This window comes from Styela clava, chromosome 1 (assembly GCF_964204865.1).
Source record: "Styela clava chromosome 1, kaStyClav1.hap1.2, whole genome shotgun sequence".
Lineage (NCBI taxonomy): Eukaryota > Metazoa > Chordata > Ascidiacea > Stolidobranchia > Styelidae > Styela > Styela clava.
The window spans coordinates 10438229-10458977 of record NC_135250.1 but is presented as its reverse complement, the minus strand read 5'-3'; the positions used below and the strand labels follow the sequence as shown (position 1 = coordinate 10458977).

Genomic DNA, 20749 nt, shown 5'->3' with positions numbered 1-20749 from the left:
TGTTAATTATTGCAGAAGACATGTAAATGAATGTGAAAACGAAAGATATTGGTATGACGACTACACACCACAGAAGAAGCTTTTATGGACATAAATTTTCGTTGAAAATATAGACGAAAAAAACGTCGTAACGACCCGATTGTTACACTGTGCTTATTATTATATACACGTTAGCCGAACTGTTGCAAATAAGCTGTTTTTCATCAGAGTTTTGAGCCTCTAGCCCAGTTACCAAGTCTACTTATCTGTAACTGGCACACTCAGAAAAGTAATTATCTATCAACGTTTTAGACAGAGTTGACAAAATTTTTGCGGTGCGAGCTGCAATACACCCTGGAAATCGCCATAGTGTTTCTCCGTTACCCAACCATCGAGACTGGAAATGGTGTTCAGTTTAACGTAAAATTCTTGTACTCTACGTGCTATTTTCATTTTTGGTAACCTCATAATTTGTAACGTACGTCGTTCATTAGATGTTCGGTTATTAGTTAGATTTTTTTTAACATATAACTGTTGTTATTACTCCCGTGCTTTGACTAAATTTGATGTTTAAAATAGCAGCGCAAACAGATCTGGCTGCAGTGCGCGGGTCACATTTTAGGTAGTTCATATTTTTTGAGTATAGATAATAAACTAAAACACTATCAACTTATGAAATTAGACGTCTCAAATTATAAACGAATAGTGGCATTGCTTTTTTACTGTGCTAGCAAGTTTTTAACATTCCATGAACTACATAGTTCCAATTTTTATTAGTCAAAAAGAATCACCCCACAAAATATGCAACAACAAAAAAATGTACAGACACACAAGGCTTTGAGTTAAAAGACAAATATTTTGAACATAAAAACAACCAGGATTCTGGACACAGTCATTATTAATACACATAGAAGACCAAAACCAAAATTTGAGTTTCCGTTATTTTGAATACCCTGTAATACTTATATGAGGCAAAATATCTTACCACTTAAAGCAAATTGATAAATTTGTATCCCAAAATTGAAAAAGAAAAAACATAACAAAAACAGTATTTGGCAATATTTGGTTCACAAATATGAAGCAAACAATCTTGGCAGTGTTTCCAAACAACATATGACATTCTAAAAATTGACGTCAGCAATGAAAAGAATGCCGAGTCACATAATTTCAATTGATGACCAAGCAGGAATGAACATTGATCAAACAAAAACATAAAAAAGCGACAGAATTAAATCAAGCAGTGGGGAATGACAGTTTATAAGTAAGCAATGGTGTATGTATGTATCTTTTGAAATAATCACTTTATAACTTGAAGTTAAAGTTATATTGAAAGCAGGATTAATTTATTATAAAGTAATCTTAGCATGGTGGAAACGTTCACACATTATGATCAAAATTAACATTGAACAATTTATTAACAAGAACAAATCTGAAAAATTAGAACACCAACATATACACATAGGGAACATGTGAACAGCTCATATCTTCCTCAAGCAAAACTAAGAACTTTCAATTTGAATAATACTAGCCAAAGGCTCAGATGTTTAGTATTTTTAAAACATTTTGAAGCGAAGATTTCGAAATCCTGAATTTCCTTGAAATCAAGAATTAGTTGGTACATACATTTTCGATAGACAATATCATCAAAATTTTCCATTCTCTAAAACCTTGAGTCATTTGAAATTTCTCTCTGGAGTCGGGAAACATGGACCGTAATTTTGCTAGACTTTATAGGTCTAGTTCTATAATACGTCACAAAGATTTTTCTTTATTCACTATTCTGCTCAATCTTAAAATGAATATTAAAACATAGCATCATTATGTACAAGGTGTAATTAATTTGGATTCAAAAACAATGTGGTTCAAACTCATACCAAAATTTTGTTTGCATTTAAGCCCTGAATTAATATCAACCAATCTCCTCAGATACAGCATGAAAAAAAAATGCCTTTCACTAAAATTCCTTCACCAACTGGTACATCCATTTTGACCAATTTATTTACGTATTTTAAAAAAATCCAACCAACAAAATAAAAAACCTGAGAAAAAGTAACCAACTACATCGAAAAAAATACCAAAAACAGAACATCCTAAATCAAGCTAACACCGTCACCAACGGTTACAGATGCTACTCCATCTTGAATTTATTTCCTAAATGCAATATTCTTTTAATTTATAATTTTCCTTCAAACTTCACTTTGTTTCACAAAGTTGGGCAAGCTCAAGAAACAATGTATATCACATATCAGAAAGTTACTCTGTAATGCATATTATTTGCTTCCTTTTGTCGATTCGGAGGAAGTGCTATCGTTCGAATCTGAGTGGTTTTTTCCCTCGAGTACAATTTTCGAGAGTTCTTCTTCTAAGTCTGAGTCTCCCTCCTCTGTGCTGAGTAGATGTTCGTGCCTGAAAATCATGAGAGTAGAGCGAACATTCGATTTTGAATTTTTGTGCTTTGTTTGATAACTTTGAAAATGGCGACGTGTTTTCTGATTTTTACTGGAAAACAATTAGATAAGCAAAATAACCATAAAACAAGAACAAACACCAAAACGCACGAAAACAGATTCGTTTTGTTACATCCACAGTTTTTTTAGAGTACCGGTAATTCCAACTGATATTTAGATTTTAATATATTTCAATTATTTTAGGCTCCAAATGGAATGTACTGTCATATGTGCTTTGCATAAAAACCTTTTACATTGCATTCCGTTCATTACCTTGGAGAAAGTCTGCATCCTCTTTGCATATACTGAGGTAATTTTCCACATGATGCAAGAATGAATCCTAGATATGGGGGTGAAGGTTCAAGAGGTCTCGATTTAAATTCAGGATGAGATTGTATTCCGACGAAAAATGGATGATCTGGAATTAAACGAAGCTTGTGATAAAACGACATCCAAGAGAAGAAATTTTGTGTTTGTAACTTTAATGTTATATGAAGATTGTCCATTGCTCAATTCTTACTGGCAATCAATTTCAATTTGGATGTTCTAAAATCTAAATGCATCTATTTGGCATAAAATGAAAATCACAATTTCAACGCAAAAAAAGAGCAATAAAGAAATATATTAAAACAGACTTCGTTCCATTACTGATAGACTACCATCACATGAAAATAAACATATAATGTACGTCGACTATTAGTTTTCCAAAATAGGTCAGCAGGAAATCTACATGACATCTACAGCTATAGGAAATTTCAAAGTCATTGGGTACAGTGGTCAAAGAGAAAAGCAAAAATTTTAGCTCAACGCTGTGATCAAATTCTTTGCAAAATATTCGGTACTCCCATAGTATGTAATCCAAGATGGCGGACACCCTAACGTAGTATGTGTACGAGTACGAAGTTTGGCCATAATTTCAGATACAAATACTACGGGAGTCACTTGGATAATCCCTGAACTCGTAATAGAACTAAAATAGGAAAAATTGGAATACAATCATGGCCTAACTCGGTATGCATACTATGTTCAGATGTCCACCATCTTGGTCCACATACTACGGGAGCGCCAAATATTCATTCCATTGGCCCATTTTATATCCAAAAATAACTCTTGAAAGGCACAATATTAAATTGAGTCTACACTAAATTTTTTGAACCCTGTTATAAAGCTATATCTGCCCACTAAAAAACAGACTTCTATTTGTAGAATATATCAATTACCATCAAGTTCAATTGCTTCCATTCTGACGCCTTCCGTATCTTGAGCTACAAACCGGAATCCCTTCTCTTCGAATAAATGTGTTAAAGACGGATTTACTTCATAACGATGTCTATGTCGTTCTTCAATAGATTCTTTGTTTTTGTAAAGTTTTTCTAAATGATAATTGACAATTTTGGCATAATGAATTACAAATATGACAAAAATCGAACAAATTTCAGATTCAGACACCATATTATTTGCAACATTCTTAATATATTGTTCCCGAACATATAAGCATAAAAGTAAGATGAGTGAAAAATGCAAGCCTATTTTAAGTCTGAGTTACTGCATCAACAATGATTTTAAATTAATGACAATGATGGCCAAAATTAATTGTCACTTCGATTGTTAATGCTATAATAAAGAATTTATAATTTGAATTGAATACCTTGATACATCTAAAAATCCCGGATAAAAAATATTTGCCGCCTAAATAAGCTGTTGGTTAAATCAAGATTTCATAAATGGGCTATTCTCCAAGCAACTGTCCTGTAGTGTCACGTCCTGTAGCCCAAATAACAAAACTATGTGCGGTATCAATCATTTACAAAGATATTAAACAACTTGATCAATCAATAGAATGATTGTAACAAGAATTCCAATCACTTCCACAGGTTTTGTATACTCACTTAACATGCATTCTGTCTTAAAAATAGTTTTCCTTGCTCCTAATCTCATTGTGCCACCCATATTCCCATTTGTATGTTCCGGCATGTCAATCACAACAGGGTTTTCAGTATCTGGTGCATTCTCAGTTGAATTTGCACCTGAAAATGGAAAATTTTGTGAAATATTATGATGCACTCTATTGAAAGTAAAACGGGATGTCTTACTGGTTAGTTAGCTGAGTTAAATAAGGTGGCTAAATATCGTAGGTTTACTCCAAGTGCCTGATTCCTGCATGCAATAAATGTTGTATTCCATGGAAAAGCTGTGAGTATCATTACACCCCAGATTGGTTTGCAATCTTGCTGAGTGCAACAGTCAAGCTTGAAGATGTAAAACAACTGATGAATGTATAGACAATGAATAATACCTTTCAAACCAAGTTCATTCCTAGCAAATTCAATAACTGCCATTTGCATTCCAAGACAGATACCCAAGAATGGTTTGTTGTGAGTTCTTGCCCAATGTACGGCTGCAATTTTACCTTCGGTACCACGATTCCCAAAACCACCAGGAACAAGAACACCCCTATAGATATAAAATTTCATCTAATGATAAACATCAATTAACAACCTAGTATTGTATCAAAAGAGCTCATTTATGGGCAGGAATGACATAATTGTTAGTGCATTGGTTTATGTTGGTATTTTGCGCTTCAGAGCTCAACATTCACCAGCCCAGGTATAAAAAATGTAAGACATGCCGACTAGAAATATAGTCATTTTAAAGTCAGACATTGCCGATGTCCAGGGTTGTTAATGGTTTTGCAAAAAGCATATTATTTATTAAAATGAAAGGCCAAAATATCAATTGCTTTATAACAGCAAAAAATATTGAGTGAATACATATTTATTTGAAACATTAATAAGGTTTCTTTAAATATACTATCCTTCACTTCATTATAATAGCTTTTTCATTTCAACTTTATTTTAAAAATATTTCCAACTTACTGAGCACAACATAATTTTTTCCATGCCTCATAAAATTCAACAGGTTTTTTTGTTTTCATCTCCTCTTCTAAATGAGCAGCTTCAATAATCTGATAAAAATAAAAAAAATTCACAAAAATTGAAATATAACTCGAGTTATAACTGTTACCATATCCTCTAGTACAGGCCTGCACAACATACGGCCCGCTAGATACTTCTGTGCGGCCCGCGGGTGATTTGGAAACACGCCACTTCTCGTGTCTAACAATCAAAGCCGGCATTGTTATGCAAGCCCGCCGCTACTCCGATCATATTTCAAAATCGTGAGATTTATGTTTTGCACTAGTTTCAATGAATATCGAACTTTGTGTGAAATTGGTGAGGCCTTCGTGACCCCTAAAATTCGTCGCTCGATCCCTCGCTTCCCAGTTTGGGAAACCCTGATTTAGATATCTCAGTATTCAGACTGGATCACGCTTAAAACAATATCGGTATATAATCTCACACCCATTAGTGCATATTAGCAACCTATTATTAACCCCATTATTTTTTACTAGCAGTTTATAAAACTGAATTTTCTTTTTTGATTCGAATTTCGAACTTAAAAAACAATTCCTTTTTTTTATGAATGGTGCAGAAATTCTCGCACAAAAGATAATGCTATTTACTGTAAAATTTCAAATAAATTGGAACAGATTTTGTAGAAAAATGTAATTTAACAGTCAAAAAGTAAAACACAGGAGAATCTATTGCTACTAAACGGATTGTTTGTCTAGTCTAGCACAGTGGTTCCCAAACTTTTTTGACCATCGCCCCCCTACAGTAGTTTATACAACTTCATCGCCCCCCGGCACTACAAAAAAAATGTAAAGTCAGAAACGAATATATAACATGTTTTTTACCATATGATATGTCGGAAATGAAAGAATCCAGGGCTCTACCTCCTCAAGAATCGCCGTGTACTCTTGCCTTATAGCATTTATCTCCCTAAATTCACCCCATTTCACATTAAAATAATGAAAACAAAGTTGATTTTCCCAAACTTATAATAGTGATTTTCGTACATCTCATTCATTCCTACAGCCTGATGACCTGCATCAAGATACTTCGGTAAAATTCATCCCCGATTCCTCATCCTATCACGGTCTCCAGTCCATAAAATTATTCAGTCATTTGTTTTTGGATTCATGGACTCGGATGTTGAAGAAGCCGTGACCGACTATCGGCTACGGCCCATGGGTCGGCTGATTTCATGTCGCTCGCGGGACAAAATTTAGGGTTGCTAGTCTTTTGCGGGTCGCGCATATTTTTTGAAAGTTAAAAACGGAACAGCGCGCGAAAGCTGCGACAATTCGTGAACTCAACTCAGTCGTCTTATTGAAAAATTATTACAATGACTTTAATGTGACATTGTCTTGTTGCTGCATCGCGCGTGATAGCTTTACGACGCCAAGGAACTTTTCCTAAATGGGCATCACTAATCCCAGTTCTTTGCTTGTTCTTTGTAATGTTCATTTTCGAAAATATTTGTTCCCACAAATATGTACTTGCAAACATCAAAGTGAATATTTTTGCATGGTTTGTGAAATTTTGATAAAGGTTTTCTTTAAGAAGATACATTCTTACAAAAATTAAGCAGTGATGAATCTCTCGAATAGAATATGAATTTTATTTTCTTATCGCATTGCAACATATTCGAATATTTACTGCGCTATTGAACCCCTGCCCACAGCATCAACTTTTCTTCGTGTTCCAATTTGTCTAATTATAATTAAATTGTAGGCTCGTTAAACGATTTGCTGGTCAATAGAATTTTTAGGATATAATAAAATTTAGTCTAAACGTGTCTCACGATAAATTCGGTAACGTAAAAAATGTAGTTTACTCCTCGAGCGTAGATTATAAATAAAATTAATTCATTGTCAAAACCGCCGTTCGAATGTTTCCCCGTGCATAGACTTCCTTGTTTACTTCGTGACATTGGCCAATCAACAAGATGCAAAAATAAACGTAACAATGCCCCCTTTCGCATCCGCTCAGACACACTCACTCAGACAGATATTCAGGCGTGGTCGTGAACATTACCTCATTTTCGCGTTTTTGAATTATATTTGTTAGTTTTTAATTGTTTTTCGAAAATTTAAATATAAATCAAAGAAATGAATGATCACTTTGTCTTCCTGTGAGTTTCAGTTTAATTACAGTAATCAAAAATTAGTGTAGAATAATTGTTGAATGGTATGAATTAGAATGATAGTTTACAAATACCCAATTTTACAAGCAACAACTCGCGAAACCACTCTTAAAATAAGTACCAAAAGCTTTAAAATGGTAAAGTATAGGAAGAATTTTCCACGGGCAAAGGTCGGGGATAGGTCCATTCAGTGAATCTTCCCGGGCCAGATTTTTTTTTTCTCCGGCCGTATTTTGCCGACCGATACGCACCGTACCTTACTGCGAAGACGAGTCCAGCAATCCTTTCGCGTGTGATTATCGCCCACGTGATTCAAGCCTGCGAATGCACACAGAGTACAGAACTAAGTGCACGATGCACCGAAGAAAAACAGGTTTCGCGAAATCGCCCCCCTATCGCCCCCTTCGACGTTTTCGCCCCCCTCTGTATCGTTTTCGCCCACCGGGGGGCGATATCGCCCACTTTGGGAATCACTGGTCTAGCATACAATGGAAATATCCAATAATGATACATATGACTAAATAAATTGTCATGCATATATTTGGGACGATTTTACAAAACTGAACCCGAGTAAAATATTTTCCTGCAGTCAGTTTATACTGCAACACACAATACCTAATTCTAATACCAAAGAAGTATTGAAAATGAAGGGTGGGTTTTCAAGGTAGATGAACCACTAAATACATATTTGCCATCTCATATGAAAAAATACTGTACCTTGTTTTTACTCAAGAAAATAAGATTCTCCATATTTTTAAGCTCCCCAGTAATGAAAGTGTTCATTTAATTTAAGTGTTTTACAAAATTATTTTGATTTGTAGTTCATCTTGTGAAATATGTATGTGGCAAAGTTTGCGGCCCGCCGGGACTTCAGATTTATGCTTGTGGCCCTCGTGGTAATTTGAGTTGTGCAGGCCTGCTCTAGTAGTTTCATGAAATATCATGCTACGACAGTAGTCTGGCAATAAAATCTGCAAATCCACACAGGGTAAGCAGCAGTGCGATTCCAAGCGCATGTATGTAAGAACAATGTAATGTTTTATGACCGAAATGCTATCTTGGTCATATATTTGACATATAATGACAAATATATCTCTCATCTCAAAAAGCATTTGTATATTGATACAAAATAGTAAAAATCATTCTTCTTACCGTTAACTCGAGTTTTCTGTTTGCCATAATTGCAGAATGTCTAAGTGCTTTGATAACAGAAGCATAAGCATCTTCTAATTTTGTATATTTACCAACAAGTGCGATCGTACATGATGTATGCACTCTATCGTGTCTGAAGAACAATGAAAAGTGTTGAAATTAATTACATATCTTAACTTTTGTGCATTTCTAAATCAAAATTCAATGAACATATATTGACTTCAGCGTGTTCTTTGTCAAACGTGAACCAATGTAGCACTAAATATTCCATATCTGAAAATTATTTTAAAAATGGAACCGGAATAGTAGAATATGCAGTTTAGGCCATCCCTGATTCTTACTGTCGTGGTAAAGACTTAAAATTCTTAAAACAAAATCTTCGAGACATAAAACAAAACTTGGTTTTAGGGCGATGAATAGAGTAACCCCAAATTTGAAGGAGTTATAACCAATCCTTTATTTTTTTCACATACACTTGATAAGTTTTTGAACATCTCTATACAGAAAACCACTCCACAATTCTAAAACAATTCTTACTTCTCTGCTAGTGTCCTCCATTTATAGAGCATACTTTTTCTTGGTCTTATAGTCAGACTCAATCGTTTGGCAAAATATTGTGTTAGATTTTGTTCTTGTAATAACAGTGGAACGTGATATATACATGAGAAATCGTGAACACCTATGACCTAAAAATACAAAAAATGGGTTTTTAGTTTTTTGTAATTCCACTTCTTTTTTTGTGGCCTTGCCTTGAGCAAATATTTATATGAAATATTATTTATATTCAAATGCTCAAATTGAAATTAAATGAGCGCGGGATCATATGACAAATTGCCTATCCTTCGTTCCACGTTTCGCGTACATGTATGCCTTCGCTAGAGTATAGTACAACTTTGTCAGGTATAGTGGATCTAATAGGGAAAAACATTATAAATATACAAAGTGTTCATAAAGTCATGTATTAAATTAGATAAAAGAACTTTGATGGGCTTCGTGCAACTGGTGGTGGCCATCGCCACCATATAAAATAAAGGTGTTAAACATAGTAAAAAAGTTGAATGAACACTGTGTAACCATTGTACCCTATGGAGCTACCACTTCTTAGCAACACCGAGAGATTGTTGAACCAAAATTATTATCATGTAGAACAGAACAAGATTCTTCCTTTTTTTTTCAGAAAAAAATATAAATCACTCACCTGTGATGGCCCTACATGACAGATATTAGAAATCTTTTCTCGAACTTCCTTTTCCAGTGGAGTTTTACTTCTGCACACAATAAGATCAGGTGAGAGACCAAGACCACGTAAAGCTCGAACACTGTTCTGTGTAGGCATAGACTTCTGTTCTCCTGCAGTTGGCTGAAAAAAAAAGCACATACAATATTTAATTTTAAATTGTACATTATATGACGATCAGAAACATTTCTTTTTGTACACGTTAAGAGATGAGATAAACAGACTCCAGAATGTAAATATAGTGCTGTTTTAAGGGTGTCTCAAAAATGTCGTGTCCCACTGGGAGTAGGACAAGTGGGACACAACATTTTCGAGACAATGATGTTGTAAGATCGGATTTTTATATTTATCCCAGGGGTGAGGAAAGATGGTGAGACAACGCAAATATATGGTGAACAATGCATGGCTTTGTCCGATTACCAGTCCATGTCAGGTATAGGAATAATCAACATGCTATTTTTTTCAGAAGCATGGACTTACTGGCGGAGGAAGCTGTACCCAATCAGCGGTTCCCCTATCTCCCTACATTTTTCAGCAATCTTCTTGCATATCATTATATTAGAAATGTTTCCAAACTAAGGGGTGGCTTATATGTGCATTAACTCTGATCGCACTCAAACAAAATGACATCCTATCAATTAATACCGCAAACTTAAAACCGAGCGATATTATCGTCAACGACGCACACGAGGGGTTACTGATAAAATCCACGATAGATACTAAATAATATTTAATAAGATCTATTTCATACTCTATAAATTGCAAGGAATGCAAAAATTTTCGTTGCGCTCGGCCACTATCGAAACTGAGAAAGAAAACAAATAATTAACACACAATTTGATTTTAGATTTTTTCCGTGGTCGCCCAGAATATCTTGACTATGTTGAAATATAATTGTAAAACATTTTCAATCAAAAACATCCTCGACGTGTTATCAGTAATTCAAGCCGGCGCTGGTTTAATTTCTTTCATGTCGGCAGTAATTAAGTGCCACGCCGCAATGTGATGTCTTTGATTAAACTATGTATAATATGAAAAGAGTCTTTAATTACCATCAGTTCATTGCATTCTATATATAATTCATACCTGAGGAACTAAGCTGACGTGTATATTGCAAAAATTTTCTTGTTTTACTCGGAATTGAAATTGTCGAAATGCTTCAACAAAAGGCATTCCTTCTATGTCACCAACAGTTCCACCAAGCTAGAAAAAAAATTGACAGTTGAAAATACAAAAACAGTATCGTTTGTTTTGTATTATCCAAATCCATGTCCATGGGTAAATATTTGAATGTGAATTTTTGACAAGCTTATATTGTAGTCTTATTAATAAGTGGGGTGTCTATGTCCGAATTATTTAAACCAAATCATATCGTATGCCAAATTTTAAGTAGTAATTTATGATCCTATTGGCAAAATTTAATAAAAAGAATATGCCCGAGTTCAGGCTTGTGTATTTTTATTTTTCAAGCTTCAATGCCTGAATTCAACAATTCGTGTATATATACTTTTCTTTCTCAGAATCAACGCCCTAACTCTTCGAATTTGTGTCTTACTATCAATTTAAATATATATTAAAACTAAATGTTTTGTGTGTCAAACGGATCAGAAAATACATGGTTTATATACATTAACTGTGAATATTATGGTCGTATGGCTCCCTCCAGTCTATACTGAATTGGCTTGCATATTTTGTATATATTTTATTGTTCTATTGCTTGTCTTCTGGTTGACGATAATAAATCTCTCTCTATATCCAAATTATAGAGAATAAATGGTTTGCGTAGAAATAAATTCCATGATTGCTCGATTTTAATACCGAAGATATTTCGAGGTAAGAGATCCAAACTGAAAAATCCAAATTCATCAAACATAAAACACTGCTACACACTGTTCATACCTCAATAATACAAACTTCAGGAGATGCCTCTGTGTTGTCGACTGGTATTTTTGCTACTTTCTCCACCCATTCCATGATTGCATTTGTAACATGAGGAACAACTTGGACTGTTTTACCGAGATAATCCCCTCGTCTTTCTTTATTGATAACTTGTTGGTATATTTTGCCTGTGAAAAGTGGCATTGAAAAAGTGAAATATCATTTAGAAACTAAAGTGGTTTTCAACCTTTTTGTTGTAGCGGATAAATTTTTTTTTATGTAATCGAAACCCATGTGTCGTAGTTTAAATTTCTTGTACTGTCTGAATTGTATAAACTATAAATAAATAATAAAAAAAATCTAATACTGGTAAAATAATGTATATATCAATATAAACTCTCAAATTTGAAAACTTGCACAGCCCCTGGACTTAGTGGAATATACCGGCAGAATCCTAGGATGCTGCAAAACCCCATTGAAAACCACTGATCTAAACGAACACTGCCTAATTCAGTTACAACGAAATTGCGTTTAATCTATTTGGATACAATTTTAGAGAAGTTTAAACATTCGATAAAATCAGATTTTGAAAACTACTCAGGCAAAACAGCGAAAAGGTGAAAGCATGACGGCACTAATGCTGTGAGAAAAGTCTTTTTCAATAAAGTAGACAACGCAAAGCGTATTTTGACTGTGTAATAACTTTCTACCGAATTAACTGCAAATAAATATTACCCCAAAACCAAGATATAATACATATCTCATGTGTATGTTAAGCAAATTATTGAATCAGTAATTGTCGCAATTAGGCCCTAATTTTTTATTGAACCTATATTTTTATAATGCAATTCTGACATACGACTTCTTACTTCCTGGTGAGTTATTGGTGAAACATTTTTCTCATTGAGTGTGAACACTCCGCGAACTGACTGAGCGATGGATTGTATGTTTCCAGAAATTTATGTATCTGGAGGACCTATTACAAGAAAAAAACAGACAAAGTATTCAAGATTCAATTTGAAAAAAATATTTGATTGATTCAATTCTGAAATCATTATGGTAGTATTCAAAAATATATAAGTAAATGTCCAGTTTATTCATTATGCAAGTACCTGTTGTTATATTATTATCTCTGTGCAATTTAACATTCAAAAATCTTTCATAATTTCCAAGATCTAAATCTACTTCTCCTCCATCATCAAGTACAAACACTTCACCTGAAAGAAAACATTCCATTGAATAACTTTGAAACATTTGAAAAAAACTTGTGATAGTATAGTGAAGTTTATATGTTTACAAACTAATTTTCAAAGTCCAAAAAAATAGTCTCAAAAATATGCAAGTGATATGATAGCTCAAATAGAAATACTATATAGTCCGCAATTCAAAATTAAAAATTTTCTATTCAAAATACGACAGGAATTTGGTTTTTGAAAATTACATTCCAAAAACAATGTAATTTAAATCATCTTCAATAAAGAAAATGCAAAATCCATAGAAATGATTTCTTTAAATCTTAGATAATATTCTTTACCGGATTATTTATTTTTATGGGGCAGGGGTGAGCAAGGTTTTCGGACGAGGCCCCAGGGGCCAAACATTTTGCCCACCTAGAATTGCGGACCATGTAAATGTGACGTAAAAAGTTACATTTTATGATCAATATTTACAGTGTTACGAAAGCAAAAGTGGAAAACAATAAGCCCCCAAAACTAAACTAAATTTTATCCCAATCTCAACGAATTACTTGAGCTATTTTTAATTAAAACATCAAAATTTGGTTTTAGTTTGGTTGTGGAAGCATCAGGCGGGATTAGGCCGCGGACCGCAGTTTGCCCATGGTAGGTAGGCATAGGCCCATTCATTCAGTTTCAAAATGGTTTGAAGCTGGTTTGAAATCACAATTATATTGAACTGCCGCTCCAGACACAACTCCATAGCCATTGCCCAATGGTGTTTTTATATGACAATTACTGTCAAGAATCAGCATTTAGCACACATACAGTTCCATGATAAGACCAAGATCATAAGGGTTTGAAATTTTTAAATTAAACTCTAACTTTAAGTTATGATATTAGAAATTGAATATTGAAAAACAAAGATGCTTAAAGGGATATATTTTATTATTTTATGAAGTATAAGAAAATTGAAAATATGAAAAAATAATTAGATCGTAATCCTGGTAGCTCCAGCTCCACAGCCTTGGTTTAAAATATTTCAATTTTTGAATATTCAAATGCTGATATTTGCAAGTGAATATATTCAGTCAATCACAAATTTCAAATACAATTTTCAAACGTCAAAAATACTGTTAGATGTATTTGAATTATTTCAAACATCCTAAGAGCATTAAAAGATATACCGGTTTTCCAAGAAAAAAATATCCTTGAAAAATAGACGCAAATCAAAACTTCCTTACCATGTTCATAAGGAGAAAATGTGCCAGCATCAATGTTAAGATATGGATCGATTTTTATTGCTGTAACTCTCAGACCACATGACTTAAGAATTGTTCCAATACTGCTTGCAATAATACCTGTACAAATAAGGTGACAAGTATTCAAAAAATACATCTACAAGATTTTATGTATCGTAAGCTACATGAAAGCATAACAAACAGCATATACAAATTATAAAACATTCAAAACTGGATATAAATTTGATATACCAGTTCAGTCGTGAATGCTCCAATAATTCGTAATTTTTACATTTAACATCTGCTATTTTGGGCAATTGAATTCTGATAGACATATAAAAAAAATTGTCCGTGTACTTCTATAAAACCAAGCAAAACAATTTCAATTTTTCAGCATTATCAAATTAAATCCATATAATACACAACGATTATTGTATATTGATTTTTCAACTGATTATACCTGAATTTAGAATATCATACAGTATTCTATAGTTATGAATATTTTTAGATACAACAGATAATTCGAGCATAGACATTACAGCAACACACGAACAGTAAGGCCTCGGCAAATGGCAAGAAGTTAAAAATAATTAACCCCTTGCTTACCTTTTCCAATACCACTGATAACACCTCCAGATACTAATATATACTTCATTTTTCTTATGATGTGTAAAGTCTTCAAGTACTTGGTTTAAAAACTTCACTAGTTATCATAAACTACATAAAAAAGCCACAGAAGAGAGTTCAGAATTCAAAATATTATTCACTACTAGACTAGATATCAATAAATACACGGTGTGCCAATATCATACAAGTAATTTTTATGATCAATAATGAAACAATATAGCTGATGTCAAATATGGACAGAGTTTGACTGTATTATCAATATATTGATTTATTTATAGCTATTATCGGAAAGCCAAGCTGACAGCATAAACACCCTCTGTTAAAATTGGAATTATTCCGTTCAACAGCTCATCACTTTACTGGTTTAAATAGTGATCAAAGTTCACTTTATAACAATTGTCTTAACCCGAAGTAATATTTCACAACGATTAAATTGCAGAATATTTTTATCTAATTGCAAGCAAATCTCAATAACATAATTGTTAAATATTCTGTCATAACTAGGCGATGTTTGGCCACCAGCTCATATTTGAATTTCCAATAGAAAACAGTATATCACATATTATCATCCACAAAAAATTATTTTAAATATTATCAGCTGAAATGAAGTTATAACTGAATATTTCTTAAATACAATCGCATATGACAATATCTCGCCAATGATTCAAACAATACAATATAACTCATACTCGAAGGTTCATCATGCAATGAAATCATAATGAAATGTGTTGTTTTATTTATTACTAATCAAAAACGATCACGTTAGCCTAGTATCAGGCAAAGACAGGAAAATAGAATTGGCTATAGAAAATTATCACGAACATTGCAGAAATTAGAGTCCGATGTAAATACGACCACATTTATATAAAAGAATCAAAACTCTGCTGTTACGACAGTCATAACCCAATTAGAGAAGAGAAAAAAACTGACAGAATTCTAGCACTTCGGTAAGGTCAAAATATTTTGCCAATAAGGCTTTAACAATCATAGTCCAATTATGCCAAACCAAATATAGACCTTATGCTGTCGACATCTAACACAGCTTTTGTCCATGTATAGATTTTTAATCAATTCAACTACAGGTAAGTATAAAATTAAAATATGACGATTTAAATCAGTTGAATCAATAATATCTTTAATAAAAAATTTCCAATTTTATTTTCCATACTTTTCAATAAGAAGTTACAGTCATAGTTATTCAATCGAATTTATTTTTCAGAATATTATCCACAAAATACTTCAATCGACAAGGTTCCGATTTAGGGGAATGATATTTTATTTTTACAAAGACATTTGAATTCCATAAAACCCATCACTTCCATAAATAGAAACAAAATTAATCGACATGGCAATAAATACAAACAAAAAACTTGCTATGAAGACAATTAATTGTACATAGTGAGAAAAATATTAGTTGTATTTAATACAACAATCAGACTATACAATATGTCATGACAAGCGACTTATAGTTGTGATTTGTATCGGAAATCATCCTTGCAAATTTTCCAAAAATAGATGATATGACAAAATGTTGAAGTAAAATCGCCAAGCGAATGCTACTCACTCAAAATATATTGAAAGAAAAGGAGTCACGAGCCTTTGAATTATGCTTTGATATGCTTACTACATATCGTCAAAAAAATTGAGTTGAAATTTGTTGAAGGTAAAATATACATATTTCAATCCTGATACGTATAATTGATTCCAGTTCTGACTAGAATAATATTTCGCAATAAATTTGATCAAAGTACAGATTTCAATCATGCTCTGTGGTTTATGAATTACATTTTATTATTGATATTTTCAACAGTCTGTCTATGGAACAAATGAAAACTTCCTAAGAAAATAAGGGTGTCCAATTTTTTATCAAGTTTATTGAATGAATATATCAGAAAATACAAAAATGAACCGTTACATAAAAAGAAGGCTAAACCCTATCACTTAACATCATGTTTCTTCAAACTATCTTATTTTAAATTGAATATTAAATTCAGATCAATGCTATAATACAAACTGGAATAATAAGAAAGGCCATGGCGCAAGTATGCATACCCGTGGGTAAGATTCTTTTCTGCTGGATAATCAAAATAGATGAATTCTGAAAGGAAACATTAATGAGCATAATGTACATGCGTATAATAGTATCACGCCTTCTTTGAGAACAATAAAACCCAAGCACTGAAAAAACAAGCAATATGCCAAATAGTCCCAACACGAACAATAGACATTTTAGAATAGGGCAAAATATAAGAACCCAATTGTCATTTGAATGGCCTCCTCGATAAAAGCCATATTGGTAGTGGATTCAAAGTAAAAATATATGGAGGACAGTTGATTGAGTTCTCAAAAACCAAGTGTGGTGCTATATTTTGTCAAACATATTACACATGAAAAACTGAAATCATATTATAAGTTTATATAGCTGAAACACGGTGGGTCACTTCAAAAATAAAAACTTGCATGAAAGATAGGGATATAACGTAGAGTGTAGATGGGGTAAAAAAATTGGATACCCTTATTAACATGAATAAGACAAGTTTTGGTCGCTAGTCTATAAGTCGTCGCATTAATGAGTTTGGCATTGCATTCCCGAACCCCGAGGTCCATCTTCATCGTCTTCGTCATAGACTTCGCCCCCCAATCCTTGTGCTCTGGCACTCGGGTCAAATTCATGCAACTCAACATCTTCCATTTCATCAGTGATAATCTCCTCGACACGTGGAGGCAGGAGTTTTTCCAATTTTTTCAGATCTCCTTCCGAAATCCAGTTGTTTTCAGGAAATGACACGCTGAATTGAATGATAAGACGCCCTTTTTGATATGGGTCTCGATATACTGGCATGCCTTCACCCATAACACACTTAATATCATTGAACTTTATCACTTCCCCTGGGTGAGACGTAACAACAATTTCACGATTATCTAATGTTTTAACAACTTTCTTGAATCCGCAGAGTGATTCCGTCAAAGAAACATCCATTTTCATCAAAAGATCTTGCTTCTGTCTATGAAATACTGTATGCTCCTTTTCGATTAACACAATCACAACATTTCCGGGTTCAAGGCCAGGCTCTTGATCCCCTTCTCCGTGAAATGTAACCTTTTGACCTTCGCTCATACCCTTATCAACATGTACTTCAAGAATTTTGCTTTCTTTGATAATTTTTTTCCCGTTGCACTGTTTGCATCGGTCACGAGCATTGATTCTTTCACCTTGACCGTCACATTCCCGACACATCGATTGAATTTGTTGAACCATGCCTGGCCCAATTTGCTGAATTCGAATTTGCATTCCTGTGCCTCGACATGTTGTGCATGTCTGAGTTGCACCTTCTTTTCCACCACGGCCCTCACATTTCGAGCAAATGACATTTTTTTGTAGAGACAATCTTCTAGTAGCCCCATTGTACATGTCTTCTAAAGATACCTTCAGTCGATGCATGACATCTTTACCTCGATTTGGTTCCCGTCTCCTGCCGCCACCCCCAAACAGCATGTCAAAAACGTCCATTGGTGAATGGAACCCACCACCACCACCTTCTTTTAAAGCTTGTTCCCCACCCTCATCATAAACACGTCTCTTTTTAGGATCAGAGAGCACTTCGTAAGCATAAGAAATTTCTTTAAACTTTTCACCAGCTTCGGGGTTTTTGTCGGGATGATATTTCAGGGCAAGTTTTCGGTACGACTTTTTAAGTTCTTCCTGAGAAGAAGAGGGCTTGGCGTTGAGCACATCGTAAAGTTTGGTTTCTTTAACCATGATCTACAGCGAAAGTTTAAGGATTTTTTACAGATAGGAAGCTTTTAGATAGAGAACAAATCTGCCTTGTGAACTCACTACGCGAAATCGAAAACGGGAACGGTCGGGAGATTACGAAAGAACGAGAAGCACGGCTGGCCAGGAAGCGCGTGTATTCAGCGGTGCATGACATGACAAGCTAGGAAAAAAGTTCAGGAAATTTCTTTGTTGGTATTTTGGGGGCAGGAGTCCGTAATTATTGTGCTTGTGGCTTTGGAAATTCGACCATGTCGTCAAAATACTAAAAATGGATCTGAATATTTCCTTTCCATTCGACCATGGTACAAAAATGACAACGTACAGAACGGAAATTCTGAAAGGTTGCCAAAACTTCCAGTGGTCGAACGGAATAAAAGTACTGCGGTACATTGCCAATTTCACCTTGTGACATTACTGTCATAGAACTCAATGACACGGGTTGCAAATTTAGCTACAAATTAACTGCAGCAACGGGCAAGAAGCCACCGAGACGACGGGGTTTTCGGATTTGGAAATATATTAAAGTTTAGTGGCCATTGGGTTGTTGTTGCTGCACTACGGAGATCGCAAAGTGTCTTCAGGCTGGTGCTGCCGACGTTTCACTCTTCTACTTTTTGATACCCCCTTCCTAAATGAACGGCTGGGGAACACAGGCTATCAACAGCAGCACAATGCATTGTCCAAATCACATAATCATCCCGAAGGTTGGAAAACAAATGCTGAAAAATAATCGATACGGATAGGAAGCAATATGCGGAGTTTAAATACTTTTGTGTTTGATTCAAATCAAAATGCTTTCTTGAATATTCTAAACGTATTGACATTAATTTAAATTAGGGTTTAACGAGATTTTTTTGTGCAATTTTCCAGCGCAACCCCTCCACTGCGTGTCTTATTGGAAAATAAAATCGTCCTCGATTTTATCAAAACCTTTCAACAATGTTTTTTGTGAATTTTCTTTCCCGGACTGCTGGAAATGCGCTTCTGTTGTTCTAGCCTTTAAAAGCTCTGGCAATCGCACGGATTCCGGTGAATATTAGCTGTTCTCATTGGACACGAATGTACATAGGGATCGTTTTTGGACACGAAATGAAGCCTACGTATGGATCGTTTTGATAATATGTTGTTGTTAATCATCTTGTTAGTGTTCCTTATCTTCTTATTCTTCTTGGTGTCAAAAAATAGCTTTTTTCTCCAACTAATGGACCAGTTGCTGAAAGTTTCAGTGATTGAAGATTTTTGTCGTCATTAGAGGACTATTGCTTTTATTTCTTCCTAAATTTTTGGATATTTCATCCTATGTTTCGCTTTGATATTCTTTATTCATGGGAATACGATTTCCAATCACCAAGCGTGACGGCTCTCTTGCGTTTTGATTTTGCAAAATATTGCTACGCGAAAGTAAGAAGTTTTTCGATAGGTTGACGCACTGAAGTACGGTGAATTACTGTAAACGTTAAAGTACTTTGATTCTACAGTTGTGTGTCGAATCATTTCAATTCACGTTGGCACAAGACGCACGAATCATAATTGTCGCAGGACCTAGTAGCGCAAGGGCAGCCCGGGTACTGGTACTTGTAAAATAGGATGGTCCACAGTCCCAGCTTAGTCCAGGATGCGATTTTGGGGGGAAATTGTGGATAAAATATTTCGTTTTGACCTGCGTCTGCATATATATATTTGAACATTAATCTCTCTACTTGCAATTTTTTCATTGTGTATTATTCCGTCCAAGAAAAGTTTCCCAAAGAAATTATTACGACAAAAGTAAATTTCCAAGAAAATCGTCTAGTTGAATTCACTACACGTGGCTGTTGCCCTGATCCTATTAACTTGAACCGCTTCAAGAGTAGTTTTTAGTATTGAAACTGATTTAGAGAGAGTGTGCTGATGACATGAACGCTCTAATTGTTTTCAGTAATTACCGCACTTACACACGACCTAGTTTAAGGCAAACGTGAGCACGATTTACGCAATACTTTCATGAATAGTCGCTTTTAAAGAGCCATGTTCAAAGTAAATGTGAAAATAAATAATAGTATACTCTCGAATAATTTCTTATGCAGAGCATGGCTTTTTGAAGAATGTTTGGATGAAGATTAATACAATTTTCAGTAGTTTCTCAATCCTATTCATCTTGTGAGAAACATAACATTTGGGGTTCAACTATAATTATATAAATGTCC

General features: G+C 34.2%; 2 protein-coding genes across 3 annotated transcripts; both read right to left on the bottom strand.

Annotated features, from left to right (window-relative positions):
- Positions 1-733: 733 nt before the first annotated feature.
- Positions 734-14897, bottom strand: LOC120348504 (CTP synthase 2-like). 2 transcript variants are annotated; one of them, XM_078118968.1, is made up of 14 exons: positions 14765-14897; positions 14162-14278; positions 12855-12959; positions 11764-11930; positions 10951-11067; positions 9826-9987; positions 9165-9313; positions 8628-8760; positions 5303-5391; positions 4723-4880; positions 4316-4453; positions 3647-3799; positions 2700-2844; positions 734-2478 (listed from the first exon to the last, which is right to left on the bottom strand). In XM_078118968.1, exons 1-14 carry the CDS (start codon positions 14811-14813, stop codon positions 2250-2252), a joined length of 1911 nt encoding a protein of 636 aa, XP_077975094.1. In that variant the 5' UTR covers positions 14814-14897; the 3' UTR covers positions 734-2249. The 2 variants fall into 2 exon arrangements, with proteins under 2 accessions (XP_077975094.1, XP_039274579.1); XM_039418645.2 differs by having other exon boundaries at positions 734-2385.
- LOC120348505 (dnaJ homolog subfamily A member 1-like) lies at positions 14876-18708 on the bottom strand. Its single transcript, XM_039418646.2, has one exon. The coding sequence runs from the start codon at positions 18543-18545 to the stop codon at positions 17352-17354; it is 1194 nt and encodes a 397-aa protein (XP_039274580.2). The 5' UTR covers positions 18546-18708; the 3' UTR covers positions 14876-17351.
- Positions 18709-20749: the final 2041 nt, after the last annotated feature.